Source organism: Pipistrellus hanaki (genome assembly GCF_964339955.1).
Source record: "Pipistrellus hanaki genome assembly, chromosome: 16".
Taxonomy (NCBI): Eukaryota; Metazoa; Chordata; class Mammalia; order Chiroptera; family Vespertilionidae; genus Pipistrellus; species Pipistrellus hanaki.
In genome coordinates this window covers 31424143-31444388 of record NC_140518.1, presented here as the reverse complement: position 1 = coordinate 31444388, position 20246 = coordinate 31424143, and the positions used below count along the sequence as shown (strand labels likewise).

Below are 20246 nucleotides of genomic sequence, written 5' to 3'. Positions count from 1 at the left end.
TTAGCCGCTAAATCGCTTTTGAGGTAGATTCGAACGCTGTGTGGGAACCTAGTTCTTTGGACTTCGGTTTCATTTGGGAACCGACTGACTGCTTCGAAATCACTGGGAAGAAAAGAATGACACAGTTCTAGGCCAGTGGTTCCCAAGGTGTGGTCCCGGGACCAGCAGGTTAGCATTATCCGGGAATTTGTTAAAAATGCAAAATAGCGGGTCCTCTCCCAGAGCTACTGTATCAGGAACTCTGGAAATGAGTTGTTCAGGATGAGTACATCGGGCTCCGGCTACTTTGGCAGAAGGTGAAATCTATGTCCTCATAGTGCCTCAGAACCAAATTGCTTAATACTGTAGTACCAATGGGTATAGGAATCAAGAGCATATACCTTACTCTTTTTAAAAAAATTCTAGTCATATTCACTCACTCTTGGCCCATTCCAAACTAGTCTTATTGCAGCCGAAAAAACCTTTCAATTTCTACAGAAGGATGTTTTAAGTCTGCATATAGATTTGTCTATTTCTTTTCTTTTAAAAAAATATATTTTATTGATTTTTTACAGAGAGGAAGGGAGAAAGATAGAGAGCTAGAAACATCGATGAGAGAGAAACATTGATCAGCTGCCTCCTGCACACTCCCCACTGGGGATTGTGCCCGCAACCAAGGTACATGCCCTTGATCGGAATTGAACCTGGGACCCTTGAGTCAGCAGGCTGACGCTCTATCCACTGAGCCAAACCAGTTTTGGCTATTTCTTTTAATAAGTTTTTGTTTTAAGTATGTTGAAACATTTAGGATTATTAAGGTTCCCAAGGTTCCCAATAATAATGGTGCATTGACCCCTGTACCATTAAAAAATAACCCCTTTTTTCCTCCCCTGTAAGATCTTCATATTTATTCCATAACAATGGAATCTCTGCTTTCATCAGTTTATTCTCTAGTAAAAACTGGACCGCAATGCCATTACTTTGACTTAATGACCTTCTCTCAAACAAGACTATTAAGGAAAGGCAATAGTGGTACTAATGACTCCTTCAGATGCCCATATACATCTTTAGCTTATCACAGACTGTCTTCACGTAAAAATATGTCACTTTATGTATAGTATAAAACAGTTTTATAGCCCTGGCTGGATAGCTCAATTGATTTGGATTGTCTACACCAGTGTTTCCCAAACTTTTGACATATGTGAACCCCTTCTATAATTTTCATAACGCTGAGTACCCCTCGTACTCATGAGAACGTAGAATTAGGCACAGCTAAGCACAGTGCAGTGCATATCCCCACCAAACTCCGGTGCAACGCGTACCCCCACCAAACTCTTCCCGTACCCCTGGGGGTACGCGTACCACACTTTGGGAAACACTGGTCTGCACCATACAGTGTCATTGTTACTTGTAAGCTATGAAGAGTCGATAAAAATCCAACTATTTTAGTCTAGGTTTCTGCATTAGAAGTAAATGTAAATAAATAGATAAATCTATATAGTCCAGCAATTTTCAACTGGTCTGTCGCAAGGATTACTTTTTTAAAAATTTTTTATTCATTTCAGGGAGGAAGGGAGAGGGAGAGAGAGAGAAAGAAAACATGAGTAATGAGAGAGAATCATTGATAGGCTGCCTCCTACATGCCCCCACTGGGGATTTAGCCCACAACCCTGGCCATGTGCTCTTGACTGGAATAAAAATCCAGGACCCTTTATCCACTGAGCCAAACCGGCTAGTGCTGTCACAGGGATTTTTAAAACATGCAATATCTGACACTAAGTAGTCAACTGATGTGCTGCAGCACACACATTTTAAAAATTCCTGTGGCATACTTACTGAAAAATCACTTATTTAAATATAAATCTATATCTATACTTTTGTTAAATATAAGAAATATCTTCACTAAAAAGTAAGTTCCATGCCTGACTGGCATGGCTCAGTGGTTGAATGTCAATCTATGGACCAAGAGGCCTCCATTCAATTCCTGGTTAGGGTACAAGACCGCGGTACAGGTTCCATCCCCAGGACTTGATGCCCAGTGTGGGGTGTGCATGAGGCCAGCCAATGATTCTCTCTCATCGTAGATGTTTTTATCAACCAATCTGCTTTGCTGGTTGTTTAATTTAAAGTAATTTCCAAAAGCCTGAGTGCACAATTTTTAGCCTAGAAAGGGTGGAAAGTGTTAGGTGTCTGGGGTGCTGACAAGGGTAGTAACTCTTCCCTGTCTCTTACTAGTTATTGTGGCCTAGGTAACTCACTCACTCTTAGAGACTTTCTCACTTATAAAATGGAGGTAATGTCGACTATCTTACAGGCTATTGAGAGGATAAAATGAGCTATTATGTGTAAATATTTCAAACAAGTGAAAGCACCATGCTAATATATTTCTTATCATTAGGCTAAATGCCCTTTAGTCAACTATTCCCAGGATAGTGGTTAAAAAGGTAGCATTTGATAAAAATTTGCCCTTCTTGCTGCCTAAAATACCATTTGTATTCACAGTGAACCCTTTATAAGCTGTTCTGAAGCCGTCAGGATATGGGGCTATCAGTTTAATATCTTCAAGAACCTTGTTCCTAGAAATGTTGCTGCAAATGTCCTTAAAAGCCCTCTTTCTAATACAAAAGAGGCTTACCGGATAAAACTGGGCATGCGATCATTCCAGAGATGAGGATTGGTAATAACACTGCCATCTTATCAGAAAAGGTTAAAAAGGGACCTCAAATTATAAGATGTTTGGAACACAACGTATTTTTTTCAACCAAATAAAAAAAATGAAGTTTAATTTCCCAAAATTTTATTAAAAATGGATTGTCATCAGATATTTTATTGCAAAGATGAAATCTCACAACAGAGTAGTCAAGTTTGCTGTACTAACAAACTTTAAATATAAATTCTTTTTGCAGTTCTTGAACTCGAGAGGTTTATGTTATTTTTTTGTGATGCATTTTTAAAAAATGTTATTTTATTGGTTAAAGTATTACAAATAGTGGTACATATATCTCTTCCTTTTCCCCCATTGACCTTCCCTCAGTCTCCCTATGTTATTATCTTTTTAAGGTGTTCTCTTTTTTTCCATGAGTCATGGACAAACATTTTCCCACAAGGATTTCTATTCATTGAAATAACTTGTTACTAAAGTAAGCGCGTGTATGGTGATGAGGGAGAAATGGTAGTATTCATATTAGTCCGAAAAAATTAGAAAAGCAATTCCCAGTCCATTTCTTAAAATCTTTATCATTTGGTACTCTTTTTGATGTAAAAACTGCCATTTTATTTTATAAATCTTCGGTCTTTACTTTGTACCTTAAAAGAATGAAAATAACTTTGTTAGTCAATCATAATAGTACCATGGCAGATATAAAACTGAAATTGAAAGAAGTTTTGAATATATTTCTATAACATGCATTTTTTTATGGCTACCTTAACTGTATATTTTTTAGATCAAACTTCTCCTTAGGTAGTATTTTGGTTTTAAAAAGTACAGAGGCAGCCGAGACCGGTTTGGCTCAGTGGATAGAGTGTCGGCCTGCGGACTGAAAGGACCTGGGTTCGATTCCGGTCAAAGGGCATGTACCTTGGTTGCGGGCACATCTCCAGTGGGGGGTGTGCAGGAGGCAGCTGGTCGATGTATCTCTGGTCGATGTATCTCTCTCATCGACGTTTCTAACTCTCTATCCCTCTCACTTCCTCTCTGTGTAAAATCAATAAAATATATATTTAAAAAAAAAAGTGCAGAGGCAAGTGTCTAGGAGCAGAATATGTCTATATGTCTATTTTCTTCCAATTGAAAATATTTTATAGTTAACGAAACTTAACATAACAAAAATATTCTAAATATAGCACCAATTCCATTAGCATTTACCTAGCAAGCTTGCACCTGGCATTTTTGCATACACACTGGAGTCAGCCTTTGAGGGCAATGGGGGTATAATATCACTATGGAGTTTTTTGTTTAGTTCTATGAGAGCTAAACAGATATGTAACCAGTGGTATAGGTACTCCACGACTTTACTACGCGATTTCCACACCTCCATTCGGGAATGACCTGCACCAAAGGAAAAAAAATGTTAGTGTGAATAGTTTTGCACCTTTTTAAATTAAAGTATCAATATAAGTTCCAGTATTATGATGAAAGTTCGTTAGATATGTTTGGAGTAAAAACCATAGCAGAATCTTGTTTAAACATCTAAGGATTTAAAAATTTTGGTGTAGTCACCTAATGAAATACTACACAGCATTTAACAACAATTAAAGAACTAGAACTATATACTGTATATCGTGTGGATAAATCTCAAAACATCATTGAGCACAAAATGTAAGTTGTAGGATAATATGTACTTTGGATACAATTTTTAAAAGTTTTAAAACCTGTAAAATAAAAATATATTGTTTATGGATTCATAAGTACTATGTAGTAAAAGTAAGAAATCATGCATAATAAATACCAAATTCATAACAGTATTATCGCTAGGGAGGAAGAAAATAGGATCAGGGAGGGGTAGAAAGTCTCAACTGTTCCTTGAATGTTTTTTGCTGTTAATCCTCACTGGAGAATATTTTTCCATTGATTTTTAGAGAGTGGGAGGAAGGGAGGGAGAGGCAGAAAGAGAGACAGATGGACATTAATATGAGAGAACATTGATTGGTTGTGTTCCATTCCCACCCTAACTGGGCTGTGATCGAACCTGTAACCCTTCTGTGCTCTCATTGACACTAATCAGTGAAGCAACACTGGCCAGAGCCCTATAATGTTTTCTTTCTTTAGAAAGGTCTGACTTGCCCTAACCGGTTTGGCTCAATGGATAGAGCCTTGGCCTGTGGACTCAAGATTTCGATTCTGGTCAAGGGCATGTACCTTGGTTGTGGGCACATACACATTAGGGAGTGTGCTTCTCTCTCATCGATGTTTCTAACTCTCTATCCCTCTCCCTTCCTCCCTGTAAAAAATAAACAAAATATATATTTTTTTAAAAAGTCTGACTCAAACACGCATAACATTAAGGTTAGATATAGAATATGGGTCCATAATGACTACAGGTGTTAGTCTCAAACTTCTATGTTTGAAATATTTAATTTAAAATTATTTTTAAAATATAGAATCACTACATACCATTAAGATTCATTTGTTAAATTGCAAACCATTAAACTGCCATTTATAAAAGTTACTTTTTCCCAGAAGTCAATGACTAATGGTCACATAGAATAGTCTAATGCACATGTGTCAAACACAAGGCCCACGGGCCAAATCCAGCCCGCCAGGCCTTGCAATGTGGCCCGCACCACGCTGTCATCACTGCACTCCGCTGTCAGTTTATGACATTGTCAGTTTATGACTGTTCAGTAAACCATTCAGCCCGCGATTTAGGCTGGATTTTAGATTTTGGCCCCTTCTCTGATTGAGTTCGACACCCCTAATGGAAAGAGAATGTACTGTAGAGCTGAACAGATCTGGGTTCTAATTATTTTTTAAATATTTTTTTCATTGATTTCAGAGAGAGGAACAAAGAGGGAGAAAAGGATAGAAATATCAATGATGACAGAGAATCATTGATCGGCTGCCTCCTATACAGCTCCAGGCATGTGCCCTGGGTTCATCAGTTGACATTCAACCACTGAGCTACATCAGCCAGGCATGGCTTCTAATCTTGACTTTACCCCAACTAGTCTTGTGCCCTGGAGCAGATCACCTAATTGTTCTGAGCCTGTTTTTTCTTCCACAAAACAGGGATAATACCTCAGAATTGTTATGAAAATTAATGAGAAAAGCTATGTGAAAATGTGTCACAGAGTAGTTGCTAAAAAAATATTAATTACCTTCTTTCAGATGCCTCCCATCCTCATGTCTATGCCTAACCCAATAATGTTTGCTGATTTTAGTTGAATAAACCATAAGTCCTATCTAATAAAGAGGTAATATGACCATCACTCCAACACACAAGATAGCCACTCCCATTTCGTCAAAGATGGCTTCCCCCATGTGGTCACAAGATGGCTGCCACAAGATGGCTGAGAGGAGAGGGCAGTTGTGGACAATCAGGCCAGCAGGAGAGGGCAGTCGGGAGGGACCAGGCCTGAAAGGGAGGGCAGTTAGGGTGACCGGGCCAGCAGGAGAGGACAGTTAGGGGCAATCAGGCCTGCAGAGGGGCAATCAGGCCTGCAGTTAGGGGCAATCAGCCCTGTAAGGGAAGACAGTTAAGGGCAATCAGGCTGGCAAGAGAGGGCAGTTAGGAGCAACCAGGCTGGCAAGGGAGGGCAGTTAGGGTCAATCAGGCCAGCAGGGGAGCAGTTAATCATCGATCAGACTAACAGGGGAGTGGTTAGGGGGTGATCAGGCTGGCAGGCAGAAGTGGTTAGGGGCAATCAGGCAGGCAGGCAGGCAGGCAAACAGTTGGGAGCAAGCAGTCCTGGCTTTTGAGAGGGATGTCTGACTGCCTGTTTAGGCCCAATCCCGGTGGGCAGTCAGACATCCCTCGAGGGGTCCCAGATTGGAGAGGGTGGATGCTGGGTGAAGGACCCCCCCACCCCCCGTGCATGAATTTCATGCATTGGGCCTCTAGTAATACTTATAATTGAATAAGAGGTTTTAAATATCATCTCCTATCCATAGCTCTTTTTTTAAAAAAAATTGATTTAGAGAGAAAAGTAGGGAGGGGGTCAGAGAGACAGAGAGAAAGAGAAACATGGATTGGTTGCCTCCCAACCAGGGATCGAACCCACAATCTGAGCATGTGCCCTAACTGGGAATCAAACTAATGACCTTTTGGTGCATGGGACAGTGCTCAACCAACCTAGCCATATTGGCCAGCTCTTTAACAATGACAATTGTACTTATGGGTATCTATTAAATGAAAGACAACATATCTTACTTCCCTATCTTCTATCAACATGAGAAGGCACATAAAATGTGAAAAACATTCAAAAGTCTCAAAAAAAAATTTTTAAACTGTAAAATGCAGACACAATGTTTTAAGTTCTAGAATTCTTTTTTAATGCGCGAGGCACGCACACACACAGGCACTGTCTTCTTCCAATTATAAGTGTTCAATAAATGTTGAGTTGAAACAACATTCAAGTATGGACTAGTTAAATTAGGTTTTTCAAATATTAAGTCTTTTCAGATTATAACTCAGTAATATTAGTGACAATTATGAATGAAAACAAATGCTGGTCATGACAGCACATGAAATGTACCTGATTCTTCTCAAGGGTAATACTAGACCAATCAACATACAAATGTACAATTTTGAAGTGCATTTGTTATAATCGATCCCTTTTTTGTATTTATTAGTTTCTGAAACAAAGTAATGCTATAGGCTGCAAAGATTACTCTGATTATCTTAGTGTTATGAATTTAATTAAATAAAATAAAAGTTCACCCCAGAATACTTCTAAAATCAGTCCTGATTTTCTGACAAATAACAGCTCTCCTGGTCCCCACAGCTTTTATTCTCCCCCTCCTAAGTCCACATCAAGAGCTCTGTTTCTTTGATGCCTGCCACAATGTTCTTATCTGACAGCCAAATGAATACACTCCTATCTGCAACCATTATTAAGCCGGTCAGCCATCTCCATGGTGATTTGAGGACAATAGAATGGGGAGCGAGGTCACTCCCTTTCACAAGCCCCTGTTGCTTATTTCCTGTCTTGTTACCAGGGACAGAAGCTCCAAGCCTGTCTGGGCCATAGTTTCTGTTTCCTGCTCTTTCCAATGAGAGATTGATGTATTAACAACTGGCTTTAATTTATTCCTCTAATGAAGTCCCCATTGCTCTGTGGCAGTGATTTTCAACCTTCTTCATCTCATGGCACACATAAGCCAATTACTAAAATTCTGTGGCACACCAAAAAAAAAATTTTTTCCCCAATCTGACCAAAAAAAAAATATTCTTTTGATTTATTCACACCTGAAAGCTATTGTGCTGGCTGTTGCCACTTTTTTTTATTTGACAATCTAAGGAAAAAGAGGTCAGTGCTCCTCACTAAATAGTCAGGTATTGCACGTTTTAAAAATTCTTGTGGCACAACAGTGTGGGTAGCACCTGAAGGGGTTGAAAATTGCCGCTCTGTGGGGTTCACAGTGGCTGAGCACTGCTGCTCTCTTGTGGTGGACAGACGCCAGATCTTTGAAGCAGTTTGCACAGATTTTACAATTCTTTCAAGCAGATATACTACCTTTTTTTTTCTTCTTTCCATTTTCTAACCATAAGAAATTGTGGGTTTTTTTTTTTGTTTTGTTTTTTTGTTTTGCTTTGCATTGGTAAGGGTTATAGTAAATAATTTGAAGACATCTGAGCTAAAATAATTGCTGAGACAAACTTTGAATCTGTTTATAAACCTATTGATTTCAAAACAGATTCAAGTTTAATTAAACTTTTAATTACAATAGGAAATGCATTTTGCTTAAAACAGAATGTTCTAATGAAATCTCCATTTATGGGTCTTTGCTTTAATACTGGATTAAGTTAAATCTTCTACTTTTTTTCTTGAGTTATCAAAGTTTGGGTATAAGTTTATTCCAGGCTGAACACTGAGTTCTTGCATTAATTTCATTCCAATTGTAAGCACAACTTCTGGATAATATCACATTGTATTGGCTTTTTAAAATGTTGTCGCCATAAATCAAATTACGTTTAAATTGAAATCAATGCAATTTATCTTTATAAAAATTCATACTTTAATACAGTGGCTTTTAATAATTCTTAGATTATATCTTTCTATTTGTAACAAATGTTGAACATGATCCAAATATATGAATATTTATGTATAAATTATTTATTTTAAAATAGTAAAAAATAGAAATCCGACATTGATGGGATAAATTTATTACAAATAGAAGTCCTGCACTATTTTCTTGTACTTCAAGTGGTATAGGTATCAGTTGTTTGTGCCTTTCGTTTGCCCCTTGTTGTTGGAGCTTAGTGGGGAAAGCCTACAGGTGTCTCAGTATTCAGTAGACACACTCATACTCGCCCTGTTTTCACTCTGGTACTCTCCCTTCTCAACTGTGTCTGATGTCCCCTAGGTCAGAGACTTTCTATGATACCTTTTCTGAGGAAAACATCTCTAGGGTTGGGGTGAGGAGTTGCCTGGCATGTAGGAAATGTAAAGAAGATGACATACAGACACCAAAACACTGAAACAGAAGGAAAGAGGAGAAACCACAGGGAGAAGAAAACTTTAAAAAATAATAATTATTAATATCTTCAGAGAGATAAGACATTGAATTTAAGAAATAGAACAGATGTTGTAAAAGCAAGTATTTAAAGAACAACAACAACAAAGCCTTTACACATTAAAGCATGCAAGAAATAGAATTAGAAGGTTGAGAGAATGTCTCAGAAAGTGGAAAAAAAAGATAAAAATATGCAAAATAGGAGAAAAAATACAAGGATTTGGGAGACTAAATTTAGGCAATCCACTAGACAATAGGAATTCCAAAGACAGAATACAGAAAAGAGGGCAGGGCCACCACCAACCTCTAGATCACCTTTGTGTAAATGAGAAAAAGACACCTACTCTGGATGAATGCACTCTGTGAGCACATAACTTGATGAGCAGAAAAGATGTTGAAGAAAGAGATGCCCCTCATACTAGCAGATGTGGCCTTATGCTAAAGCACACAGTTTAGTGAATGGACTCCTGGTTTGATTTCAGCCCCCTCCCACCTCCTCAGTAGAGCACCTTTGTGCAGTGTACAAATTCCACAGTCATAAGTAGCAACCTTGATGCAATGGAGGAAATTATCAAGGACTTAAGGACCCGAGCTTCACAATTGAAAAGACCCAGTGAATGCTCATATCAATGGGTGAAAACAGACCCATAAAAAAGCATATCATTATGAAATTTCACAGTCTTTGAGATAAAATTGATTCTACAGCTTTGGGGGCAAGGGTGGATGGCACAGAAAAAGGTCACATGCACAGAATCAAATCAGAAAGAATACAGACTTCTCAGTAGCAATCTTGGAAGATTCCTAGTTTCTTGTGACCGTGGAGTCATTTTCTTAAGAACACGGAGTTTGTATTTGACCCAGCATTCTACTCCTCGCTACATACCCATAAGAACTAAAAATAGCCGAAGCCGGTTTGGCTCAGTGGTAGAGCGTCGGTCTGCGGACTGAAAGGTCCCAGGTTTGATTCCAGTCAAGGGCATGTACATTGGTTGCGGGCACATCCCCAGTAGGGGGTGTGCAAGAGGCAGCTGGTTGATGTTTCTCTCTCATCAACGTTTCTAGCTCTCTATCTCTCTCCCTTCCTCTCTGTAAAAAATCAATAAAATATATTTTTAAAAAAAGAACTAAAAATGTATGTTCATACAAAAACTTGTAGACTGATGTTCACAGTAGCAGTATGTACAATAACCAAAAGGTAGAAGCAACCCACATGTCTATCAACTGATAAATAGATATATAAAATGTGGTATATCCATATAATAGGATATTATGTAGCTGTAGAAGAGGAATTAAAAAAATACATGCTAGAACATAGGTGAAACTTGAAGCATTATGCTAAGTGAAAGAAGCCAGATACAAAAAGCCACATGTATGATTACATTTATATGAAATGTCCAGAATGGGCAAAACTGGACAGAAAGTAGATTGGTGGTTTCCAGGGACTGGGATGGGGATGGGCATGGGAGAGTGACTGCTAATGGGTACTGGATTTCTTTTGGAGTGATAAAAATTAGGTAGTGGCGATGGTTGTACAACCTAATGAATATATTTAAACACACACACACACACACACACACACACACACACACACACTTTAAAATGGTGAAATTTGTGGTAAGTGAATTATATCTGTTTCTGAGGGGGAAAAAGACAATGGGGCAGTGTCTTCTAAATTATTATCTGGCAAACTTTCAGACATGAAAGGTCTCAGAAAATTTACCAATCATGCTCTTACTCAGAAAACTACTGGAAAAATTCTGTCTCAAAACACAGGTCTCAAATACTGTCTCAAAACATAGGTCAAGAAAGAATGAACCAATAGAATGGCAAACTAAATTCCTATGGAATCAGAAAAGTAAGTATCAGGAAGGCAGCTGAGTAGCAGATCAGGGATGCAGGAGGACTCCAGATAGAAAAAAAATTAAAATCTCTAGAATATTATCTGATAAAGGTTATTTTTGGGCCCTGACTGGTTTGGCTCAGTGGATAGAGAGCGTCAGCCTGCTGACTCAAGGGTCCCAGGTTCAATTCCAGTCAACGACATGTACCTTGGTTGTGGGCACATACCCAGTAGGGAGTGTGTAGGAGGCAGCTGATTAATGTTTCTAACTCTCTATCCCTCTCCTTTTCTCTCTGTAAAAAATCAATAAAATATATTTAAAAAAATCAAAAGTAACCTTTTTGGAAATTATATAAAGAGATAAATGGAAGGGGTAGGAGCTATCAAGAAGCACTAAGAAAATTAAGCATGTAAAAAATAAAATGCAATTATTTACTTCATGAAAAATTAAAAGTGAAAAAGGATCAATCAAAATATGCTACAGTGCTCAGGTGTAGATAATATCTGCATAGGCAAAATCATGTAAACATTGCATTTTGACTTAATCCCCATTTGTAATATAACTACATCAGGAGGATAGGGTAAGAGAATAGGGGTGTAAAAACTAAACGTTCATCTATAAGGAGAAAATCAATTGACAAGGTTTAAAATGAATGAATTAAAAAGAGCAAAATGAATGAATTAAAAAGAGCAATATTACATAAACTAGAAATATTGAAATGTGCTATTGCCAGAAGAAACAGCTAAATGGGCAAAAAAGAACTCCCCTAGTGAGGGGATCTGGTGTGAGTGAGAAGAGAGAAGAAAGATGGGCTTATTGACTCCTTCTGTTAGAAGGTTTTTAGTTCATTCAGACCTTTTAAAGTACTTTAATAAAAAATATAATTTTATAGTCCTTTTGGGATAAAAGATTGTTTTAATATCATTAAAATAAAAAATTAAGAATGTCAAAGGAACCTGCAAAATATACTTGCCTTAAAAAGAAAAAGTTCTCATTTAACTGCTTTTTAGCAGTTTTTATCAGATATCAAAGCAGCAATGATATTATTTAGACAAAATCAATTTTAGTTATTTCTTTTAATTCAGTAACTACTATTGGAAAACTTCAAATTTTAAAATCAAAAGGTACGATAAAGAACAGAAAGGAAATTGCTGATTTCAGTTTTTTTTCTTTCTTTTTATTCCCAGACTTGGACTGACAATGGAAGGAGACTACTTGCACGGAAATGGGTCAAGCATCCAGGCCCCCAGCTAATCTCCTGAACAGTGTGTGAGTGAATACTTGTCTAATGTCTTAATTAAAAGGGCCCTGAAGAGGTTCTTGCTAGGACAAAGGGAATCTGCTCTAACACTGAACAGATGTATCCTTCTCCAGAGTGTGGAGTCCATGAGCAACTCGTAAATGGCACATTCTAGGCTTCCTGTTAAACCTGGGTCAACTGTGGTAGCAGCTCTTTCCCTACAAGTAGGAGCCAGCAAGCCCTGGAAGGGACTGCCACCCAAGGATACTAGGTCCAAGTGGTGATAATCGTCTTTATAGATAATCACACTGAGTCTGGCTCTTGGGCAGAGGAGGAGCCCTGGAACTTGCAGAAAAAGTAGAGGGCCTAGGAAATTGCTGCTGAGATCAGTGTCTGTGGACATAGCCTCAGGTTTTCTTTTCTTTCTTTTTTTAATTATTATTATTATTTATTTAGCTGCGGGATGGAAGGGTGGCCACTTGGCAGAATTACAGGTTGTAGACAGCAGAGTGATTCTGGCTTTCCTGGGAGACAGCTCTTCTTTCCTCTGGGTCTGAGAACATTTACTGGTAGACAACATCTGACCAAACTCCCCGGGAGGGAAACATGGGCAGGTATGGGACACCCAACAGAAAGACTAGGCCCGGCTGGCCACAGAGGTCGAAAGTGGAGTGGGGAGAACAGATTCTTGAGAAGATAGATGGGTCATCGGTCTTTAGGTAGGAGAGGCCAACTACTGGGAGTACTTTAGGCAGAGTACAAGCTATTGATATGCTACTACATGTATAGCTGTCAGAGTGGCCACTGGAGACACTGGGTTCCCCACAGGGAAGTATGTCAGTAACATTCACATACAATGGTACAGACTTGAGAGGACAAGCATTCTGAACAAAGCTGCTCCTTCATAGATGGCTGCCTCATCTAGAGATGACACAGCTGCCTGGAACTCCACAAGAAAACAAAATGCCCCTTTCTAGCAATGCAAATCCAGACCACAATGAGATATCACATCGTACCTATTAGAATGACTATGATAAAAAAAAAAGACAAGAAATAAGTGTTGACAAGGATGTGAAGGAGAACCCTTGTGCACTGTTGGTGAGAATGTAAATTGATATAGACACTTTGGAAGACAGTATGGAGTTTCCTCAAAACATTAGAAGTAGAATTCCCATATGGTTAAGCAATTCCACTTTCTGGTATACAACTGAAGGAAATGAAATCAATATCTTGAGATATCTGCATTCCTTTGTCCATTGCAGCATTACAATAGTGAAGATGTATAAACAATATAAGTGTTCATTAACAGACAAATAAAGAAAATGTGGGATATGTAATGTAATATTATTCAACTATAAAAAGAGAAAACCCTGCCATTTGCTACAACATGAGGGCATTATGCTAAGTAAAATAGAAAGACTAGGCCTGGCTGTAAGTGAGAGAGAGACATATACTATATAATCTCACTTATATGTGGAATTTAAAAAACCTGGATTGAGAAACAGAACAGATTTTTAGTCAGCAGAGGTGAGGGTTGAGGATGTGGGAGAAATAGACAAAGGTGGTCAAAAGGTACAAACTTGCAGTTATAATATAAATTCTGAGTGTGTAATGTGTAACCTTGTGACTACAGTTAACAATACTGCATTGTGTATGAAAGTTGCTAAAACAACAGTAGATCTGAAAAGTTCTCATTTTAAGAAAAATGATAACTATGTATGGTGATGGATGTTAACTAAACCCTATTGTGGCGATCATTTTACAATATATACATATATACATACTAGAGGCCTGGTGCATGACATTTGTGCACTGGGCAGGGGGATGGGGTTTCCCTCAGCCTGGCCTGTACCCTTTTGCAGTCTGGGAGCCCTCAGACATCCTTAGTGCTCCCATGGAGGCAGGCCACTACGCTCGCCAGCCATCAGCCTGCCTTGTGGCTGAACAGTGCTCCCCCTGTGGGAGCACACTGACCACCAGGGGGCAGCCCCTGCATTGACCTTCTGCCCTCTGGTGATCAGTGTACGTCATCGAGACTGGTCATTCAGCCATTAAGTCAATTTGCATGTTACTCTTTTATTATATAGGATACAGTGAACAAATGTAGACCTAGTTTATGCACATATACACATATCAAATTAGTTTAAGGTTGTACACCTTAAACTAATAGAATGTTATGTCATTATCTTAGTAAAAATAAGAGTTGACAGCAGAAGCCCTAAGAAAGTGTGGGTACATAATCAGCCCTAATTCTGTCTTGTTGGCAAAACGATTAGTTGGAAGGCTTGGTGAGTTAGGAGCTATGCTAACAGTCCCTACCTAATATTATTATTAGCATTCCATGCTGACTAGGGTTGTTGAGTAGGTGCCTTACTTAGTGCTGCTAGAAGGTTCAAATAAACCGAGCAATAGAATCCAATATCAGAAGGGGCCCCAAAGAGTTCTGCTTTCTTTCCCCAAATGTGGAGCTTAGAATACAGTTGCATCTGAAGGAGAGAGGGTTGGTATCTGGGTGGCTGATGAACTAACTGTCTTGATTGCTGCAGAGGCTATGATGATAATGCTGAAGGCCTGGTGGTGGTGGTAGGGTAGCCTAGGGAATATTGGTTTCTGGCTGAACCCAGCATTGTTAACTGCAGGTAGTATTCCTGCCACCTGAGGACACTGTGGGAGAAGAGAAAGTGGTGGGGATCATTGGAGATCAAGGGTGCTCCAGAATTAGCTAACACAGGTCAAAGTGGCAGCAAGCTGAGCAAACAGAAATGGTCATGTTTTCTGAAACAAAGGGGTTATATGGATAAGGAGGTAGTTCTGATATGCAAATCGGAGGTGGGCCTGAAGAGATTCCCTTGAAACATTGATATAATTCCACAGAAGATGCCTTTGTCTGGGAATAGGCTTATTAAGGGCTGAGAGCCAATTCCTGAATACGCCTGCAAGGCAGAGAGCAGAGGGGCCTGCTCCTCATTTCCAGATCCCATCTCACAGAGGGACTGGATTGGACAGTGATGGGAGCCTGAGTCCTCACCCAAGAAGGGGAGCATCCATCTTCGAGGACACAAGTGACCCTGGCAGCAGGGCTGGATCTAGGCCAATAGCTTGGCAATGTGGATGGGGACCAAAGTGATTCAGGGCTCAAGGAGAAAGTCAATTTGACAAACTGGTCACACATGGAGGGCAGGGGGTCCTGGGGCTCATGAATGGGAACTGAATCTACTCCAAAGGGAAGAGAACCAATGAGGCACTGACATAGAAAACATTTCTTCAGGATTAAATCCCCAGGGGACAGTGAACAAATGTAGACCTAGGTTATACACGTATACAATGAACAGGTATTCATTGTATTGTTGGTACCATTATGGTTTCCCTTGAATCACTTGTGAATCCAGAGGCTCCCCTGAATCAGCCCAGACCCATGAGGCCCCTCCCAATACGAATTCTAATCTTTACTCACGTCACTCATAGTCCCCACTAATTCGTGGTAACTTTCATTTGAATCTTGTGTTTTCTCTTATTTTCTAGCAACCCCAAACTTCTGGGAGTATCTTGTTTTCCTGTGCCAGATGTCTGCTTTCTCAAACATGCGCCCCAGCTCACTGCTATGTGCTCCCCTTGTACTAGATGTGTCCACTGCCACAGACACCCTGAGGATTGTGGTTGTCTTCCTCTGAGTTGCCTTTTCATTCCTCTCGCCCTAGGCCTCTCTCTGGTTCTGAGCCTCTTGGCCTAATACAAGGTATCACAGAAGTGCAGAAACTCTTCTGACTTGATCTAGAGTTTCCACAGAAAGTAGATGAGGAGAAGAGAATGGGGAGGAACAGGTTTACTGAACAATTTCTACAGAGTCATTTTCCCAGCTAATGCTAGTTTTTCGTGCATAACAAAAAGGAACAAACCTTAAATTTATTCCTTACTGTTCCATTCACATAAATGACCCGAGGTCTCCATTTGAGTAATGCGCACCATGGAGGAATGTGTGCTTGCATGTGTACAACATGGGGCAAAAGTAGGTTTACAGTTGTGAGTACATGATGCACAGGGTTGATTCTTGTATTGTTATTGTAATTATTGTATTTTTCCATATGAACAACTATAGACCTACTTGTGCCTGCCTCTGAATATTTACTCTCGCATTCTCTGTGGCCAAAGAGCTCATTACTTTCTCCAGCCGGGGCGCCTCACTGCTCTAGATTCCTGCTGATTCTTCTCCAAAAAGGCTGCAATACAAGTGTATAGATTCGTGATCTATTATTTTATTTGGTTCTTCATTGAGACTAAAGATAATAGCCTTTTGGCCAAATGTATTTGTTGCCTATCCTCTCTGTAGCCCCTATTCACTTTTGTTTTTTAATGAATAATGCACATGTAGTCAGTGAGTGGGCTACAGATGTGCTTCTGAATTCTCACATGGGTGGCAGAGGCAGTCACTTCGAAGAATGCATAGATTAGAGCCAGTGTCCCTCCTTTTAGAAGACTATATTCAGAACTATTTTTTCCTAAAAATTGAATTTGTGAGCTATTTGCTTTATTCAGATATCTCTTGCAACTGTGTTTTATTCTTGTTAGTATAATTTAGACCATAATTAAATAGAAATTTACCTTTGATATAGTTACCAATGAGGTTTAAATTAAATTCCACATCTTTAGCAGTTGGATCAAAGACACAGATCCTATCAATTAACTGTTTGTTAAAGTTCTGTGAACAAAGAACAAAAGTTATGGGATCACCAGCAAGTGGAATTAGAGTACCCAATTCACCAGTTTGTATAATTTCATTTATATAAATTTGAAAACAGGCAAAACCAACGTGTAGTATTAGAAGTCAGGCTTCTGGTCATCCTCGCTGTGTGTATGTTGGGGGGGCGGGTATGAGAAAGAGTACAAAGGAGGGCTTTTGAAGTGCCCCTAATGATCTGTTTCTTAATCTAGGTGGTTACAAATGTTCATTGTGTAAAAATTCTTGCATTTGTACACTTAAGATTTGTGCAATTATGATTTGCATGCCTAAACTTGTGTGGGTTATTTTTCAATAAAAAGAATACTTAAAAAGAACTTACCAGTTTACATTTATCCCAACTTTCTAAATCCTGTGATGATTCCAACTCTGGATGAATAAACAAGATAACTGCTGTCAGGATGTCAGGTATTAGTTTTGCATTGGCTTCCAACTGCTGTAACTGGCTGGCTGTCAGAGATTTTGACTGTAGTACAGTACGGTAATCAAAGAGCAACAGTGATACAAAGTCCTTGGGGGTAAGCTGCTTAAGGCTTTTCTGCAGCTCTTGTAGCATGATTCGGAAGAAGAGAACTCCTGCCTGCTGAACTTCTCCCGTATTTTCAATCTCTGGAATAATAGAATGATATCCCACATGGTTGTTCAGTACGTATATTATATATTTCAGAGGATTCTCAGCATAATAAACCTTTTTTTTTTTTAGAAAAAAGATATCTTATGGTTTTAAACAATCTTAGTTTTTCTAGTCATGAAATCAAAAGGCAGAAATGAAATTACACCTGGTAAAACTCACAGGAAGAGGCTTTGAGGAAAGGAAACTCGTGTTTTGACATTAGGTCTTAGTTTGAATATCTACTCTCCCCCTTATTCTCTTCTCTCTGAACCTTCTCTTCCTTTTCTGTGAGAATGAGGTTGATTTCTACTTCTCTAGTAAGCTGCGGACATTAAATGAGTTGATATAAATCAGGCCAGAACGGAATGGAATTTAAAATACAAAGTGATGCAAAGCAAGGGAATAAATCTGAAAATACTATACCCAACAAGGCTATCATTCAAAATTGAAGTGAAATCAGGAGCTTCACAGATAAAAAAGGGCTAAGGGAGTTTATTACCACCAAGCCAGCAATGCAAGAAATGCTAAAGGGACTTATGTAAAAAGAAGAAATAAAAAGGAAAGAAGGAACACAGGCATAAAGAATAAAAATGGTGACAAACAAGTACCTATCAATAATAGCCTTCAATGTAAATGGATTAAATGCTCCAATCAAAACACATAGGGCAGCTGAATGGATAAGAAAACATGACCCATATATTTGCTGTCTACAAGAGACCCACCTCAGAATAAAGGACTCACATAGATGGATAGTGAAGGGATGAAAAAAAGTTTTTCAGGCAAATGGAAATGAAAGAAAAAAACAACCTGGGGTAACAATACTTATATATGACAAAATAGACCTCAAAGTGAAGGCCATAACAAGTGATAACAAGGGCCACAATTCAACAAGAGGATATCAAGTCTAGTAAACATATATGCACCCACTAAAGGAGTACCCAAATACATAAAAACACTTCTGGAAGATATCAAAGGAGAGACTGACACCAATACAATCATAGTAGGGGACTTTAATATCCCATTGACACCACTGGATAAATCCTCTAAACAAAAAATCAGCAAAGAAACAGCAATCCTAAATGACTCACTAGATCAGATGGAATTAATTGACATCTTCAGAACATTGTACCCCAAAGCTATGGAATATACATTCTTCTCAAGTGCACACAGGAATTTTTCAAAGAATGACCACATATTGGGACACAGGTAAAGTCTCTTCAAATTCAAGAAGATAGAAATCATATCAAGCATCTTCTCAGATCACAATGGCATAAAATTAGAAATTAACTACAAAAAAAAAAAAAAAAAGAAACAAAATAAAAACACTTGGAGGCTAAATAGCATGCTGTTAAACAATGATTGCGTTACCATTACCAAAGAGATCAAAGAAGAAATAAAAAAGCATCCTGGTAACAAATGAAAATGAAAACACAACAGTCCAAACCTATGGGACACAATTGCCGAAACCGGTTTGGCTCAGTGGATAGAGCGTCGGTCTGCGGACTGAAAGGTCCCAGGTTCGATTCCGGTCAAGGGCATGTACATTGGTTGCGGGCACATCTCTGGTAGGGGGTGTGCAAGAGGCGGCTGGTCGATGTTTCTCTCTCATCGACGTTTCTAGCTCTCTTTCCCTCTTCCTTCCTCTCTGTAAAAAATCAATAAAATATATTAAAAAACAACAACAACAACAAAAAACCTATGGGACACAATGAAAGCAGCCCTGAGAGGGAACTTTATAGCTCTATAGGCCTACCTCAAAAAACAAGAAAAAAATGGTAGTAAATCATCTAATGCTACAACTCAAAAAATTAGAAAGAGAGCAACAAGAAAAGCCCAGAGTGAGCAGAAGGAAGGGGATAATAAAGATTAAAGTAGAAATAAATGACAGAGAGACAAAAAAAAAACACCTACAACAATACAAAAAATCAGTGAAAACAAGAGCTGATTCTTTGAAAAGATAAATAAGATTGATGAACCTTTAGCCAGGCTCACAAAGAAGCAAAGATAGAGAACTCAAATAAACAAAATCAGAAATGATAGAAGCAAAATAACAAAAGACTCTACAGAAATACAAAGGATTTGTTAAAAAAAAAATATTATGAACGACTCTATTCCAACAAACTAGAAAACCTGGAGGAAATGACACGTTCCTAGAAAAATACAACCTTCCAAAACTCAATAAGGAAGATTCTAAAATCTCAATAGGCCAATAACTATGGAATAAATTGAAACAGTCATCAAAAAGCTTCCAGCAAACAAAAGCTTAGGCCCAGACGGCTTCACAGGAGAGTTATACCAAACATTCAAGGGAGAACTAAAACCTATCCTCCTTAAACTATTCCAAAAAATTCAAGAGGTGGGAATGCTTCCAAACTCATTTTATGAAGCTAGCATCACCCTAATACCAAAAACAGATAAAGACAACACAATGAAAGAGAATTAAAGGCCAATATCCCTCATGAACATAGATGTCAAAATCCTCAACAAAATTCTAGCAAATCAGACCCAGCAGTACATCAGAAAGATCATACTCCATGACCAAGCAGGATTTATACCAGGGATGCAAGGATGGTACAATATCTGCAAGTCAATAAATGTGATATATCACATAAACAAATTGAAAAATCACAGTCATATCATAGTCAATTGACCACAGAAAAAGC

General features: G+C 38.7%; 1 protein-coding gene and 1 long non-coding RNA gene across 2 annotated transcripts in view; one reads left to right on the top strand and one right to left on the bottom strand.

The window, feature by feature from the left end:
• The first annotated feature begins 48 nt into the window (after window positions 1-48).
• On the top strand, window positions 49-16868 carry LOC311611183. Its single transcript, XR_014793081.1, has 3 exons — window positions 49-168; window positions 12183-12264; window positions 15758-16868. It is a non-coding gene; the product is annotated as an uncharacterized lncRNA (long non-coding RNA).
• Window positions 16869-17277: 409 nt separating this feature from the next.
• The window catches only part of EFCAB5 (EF-hand calcium binding domain 5), a gene marked incomplete at its 3' end in the record, with an annotated part of 62714 nt that continues 59745 nt past the window's right edge, over window positions 17278-20246 (bottom strand). Inside the window, exon 18 of the mRNA XM_084862347.1 lies at window positions 17278-17579. Within this exon, the coding sequence (XP_084718473.1) occupies window positions 17278-17579 (302 nt within the window). The remainder of the gene's footprint in view (window positions 17580-20246) is intronic.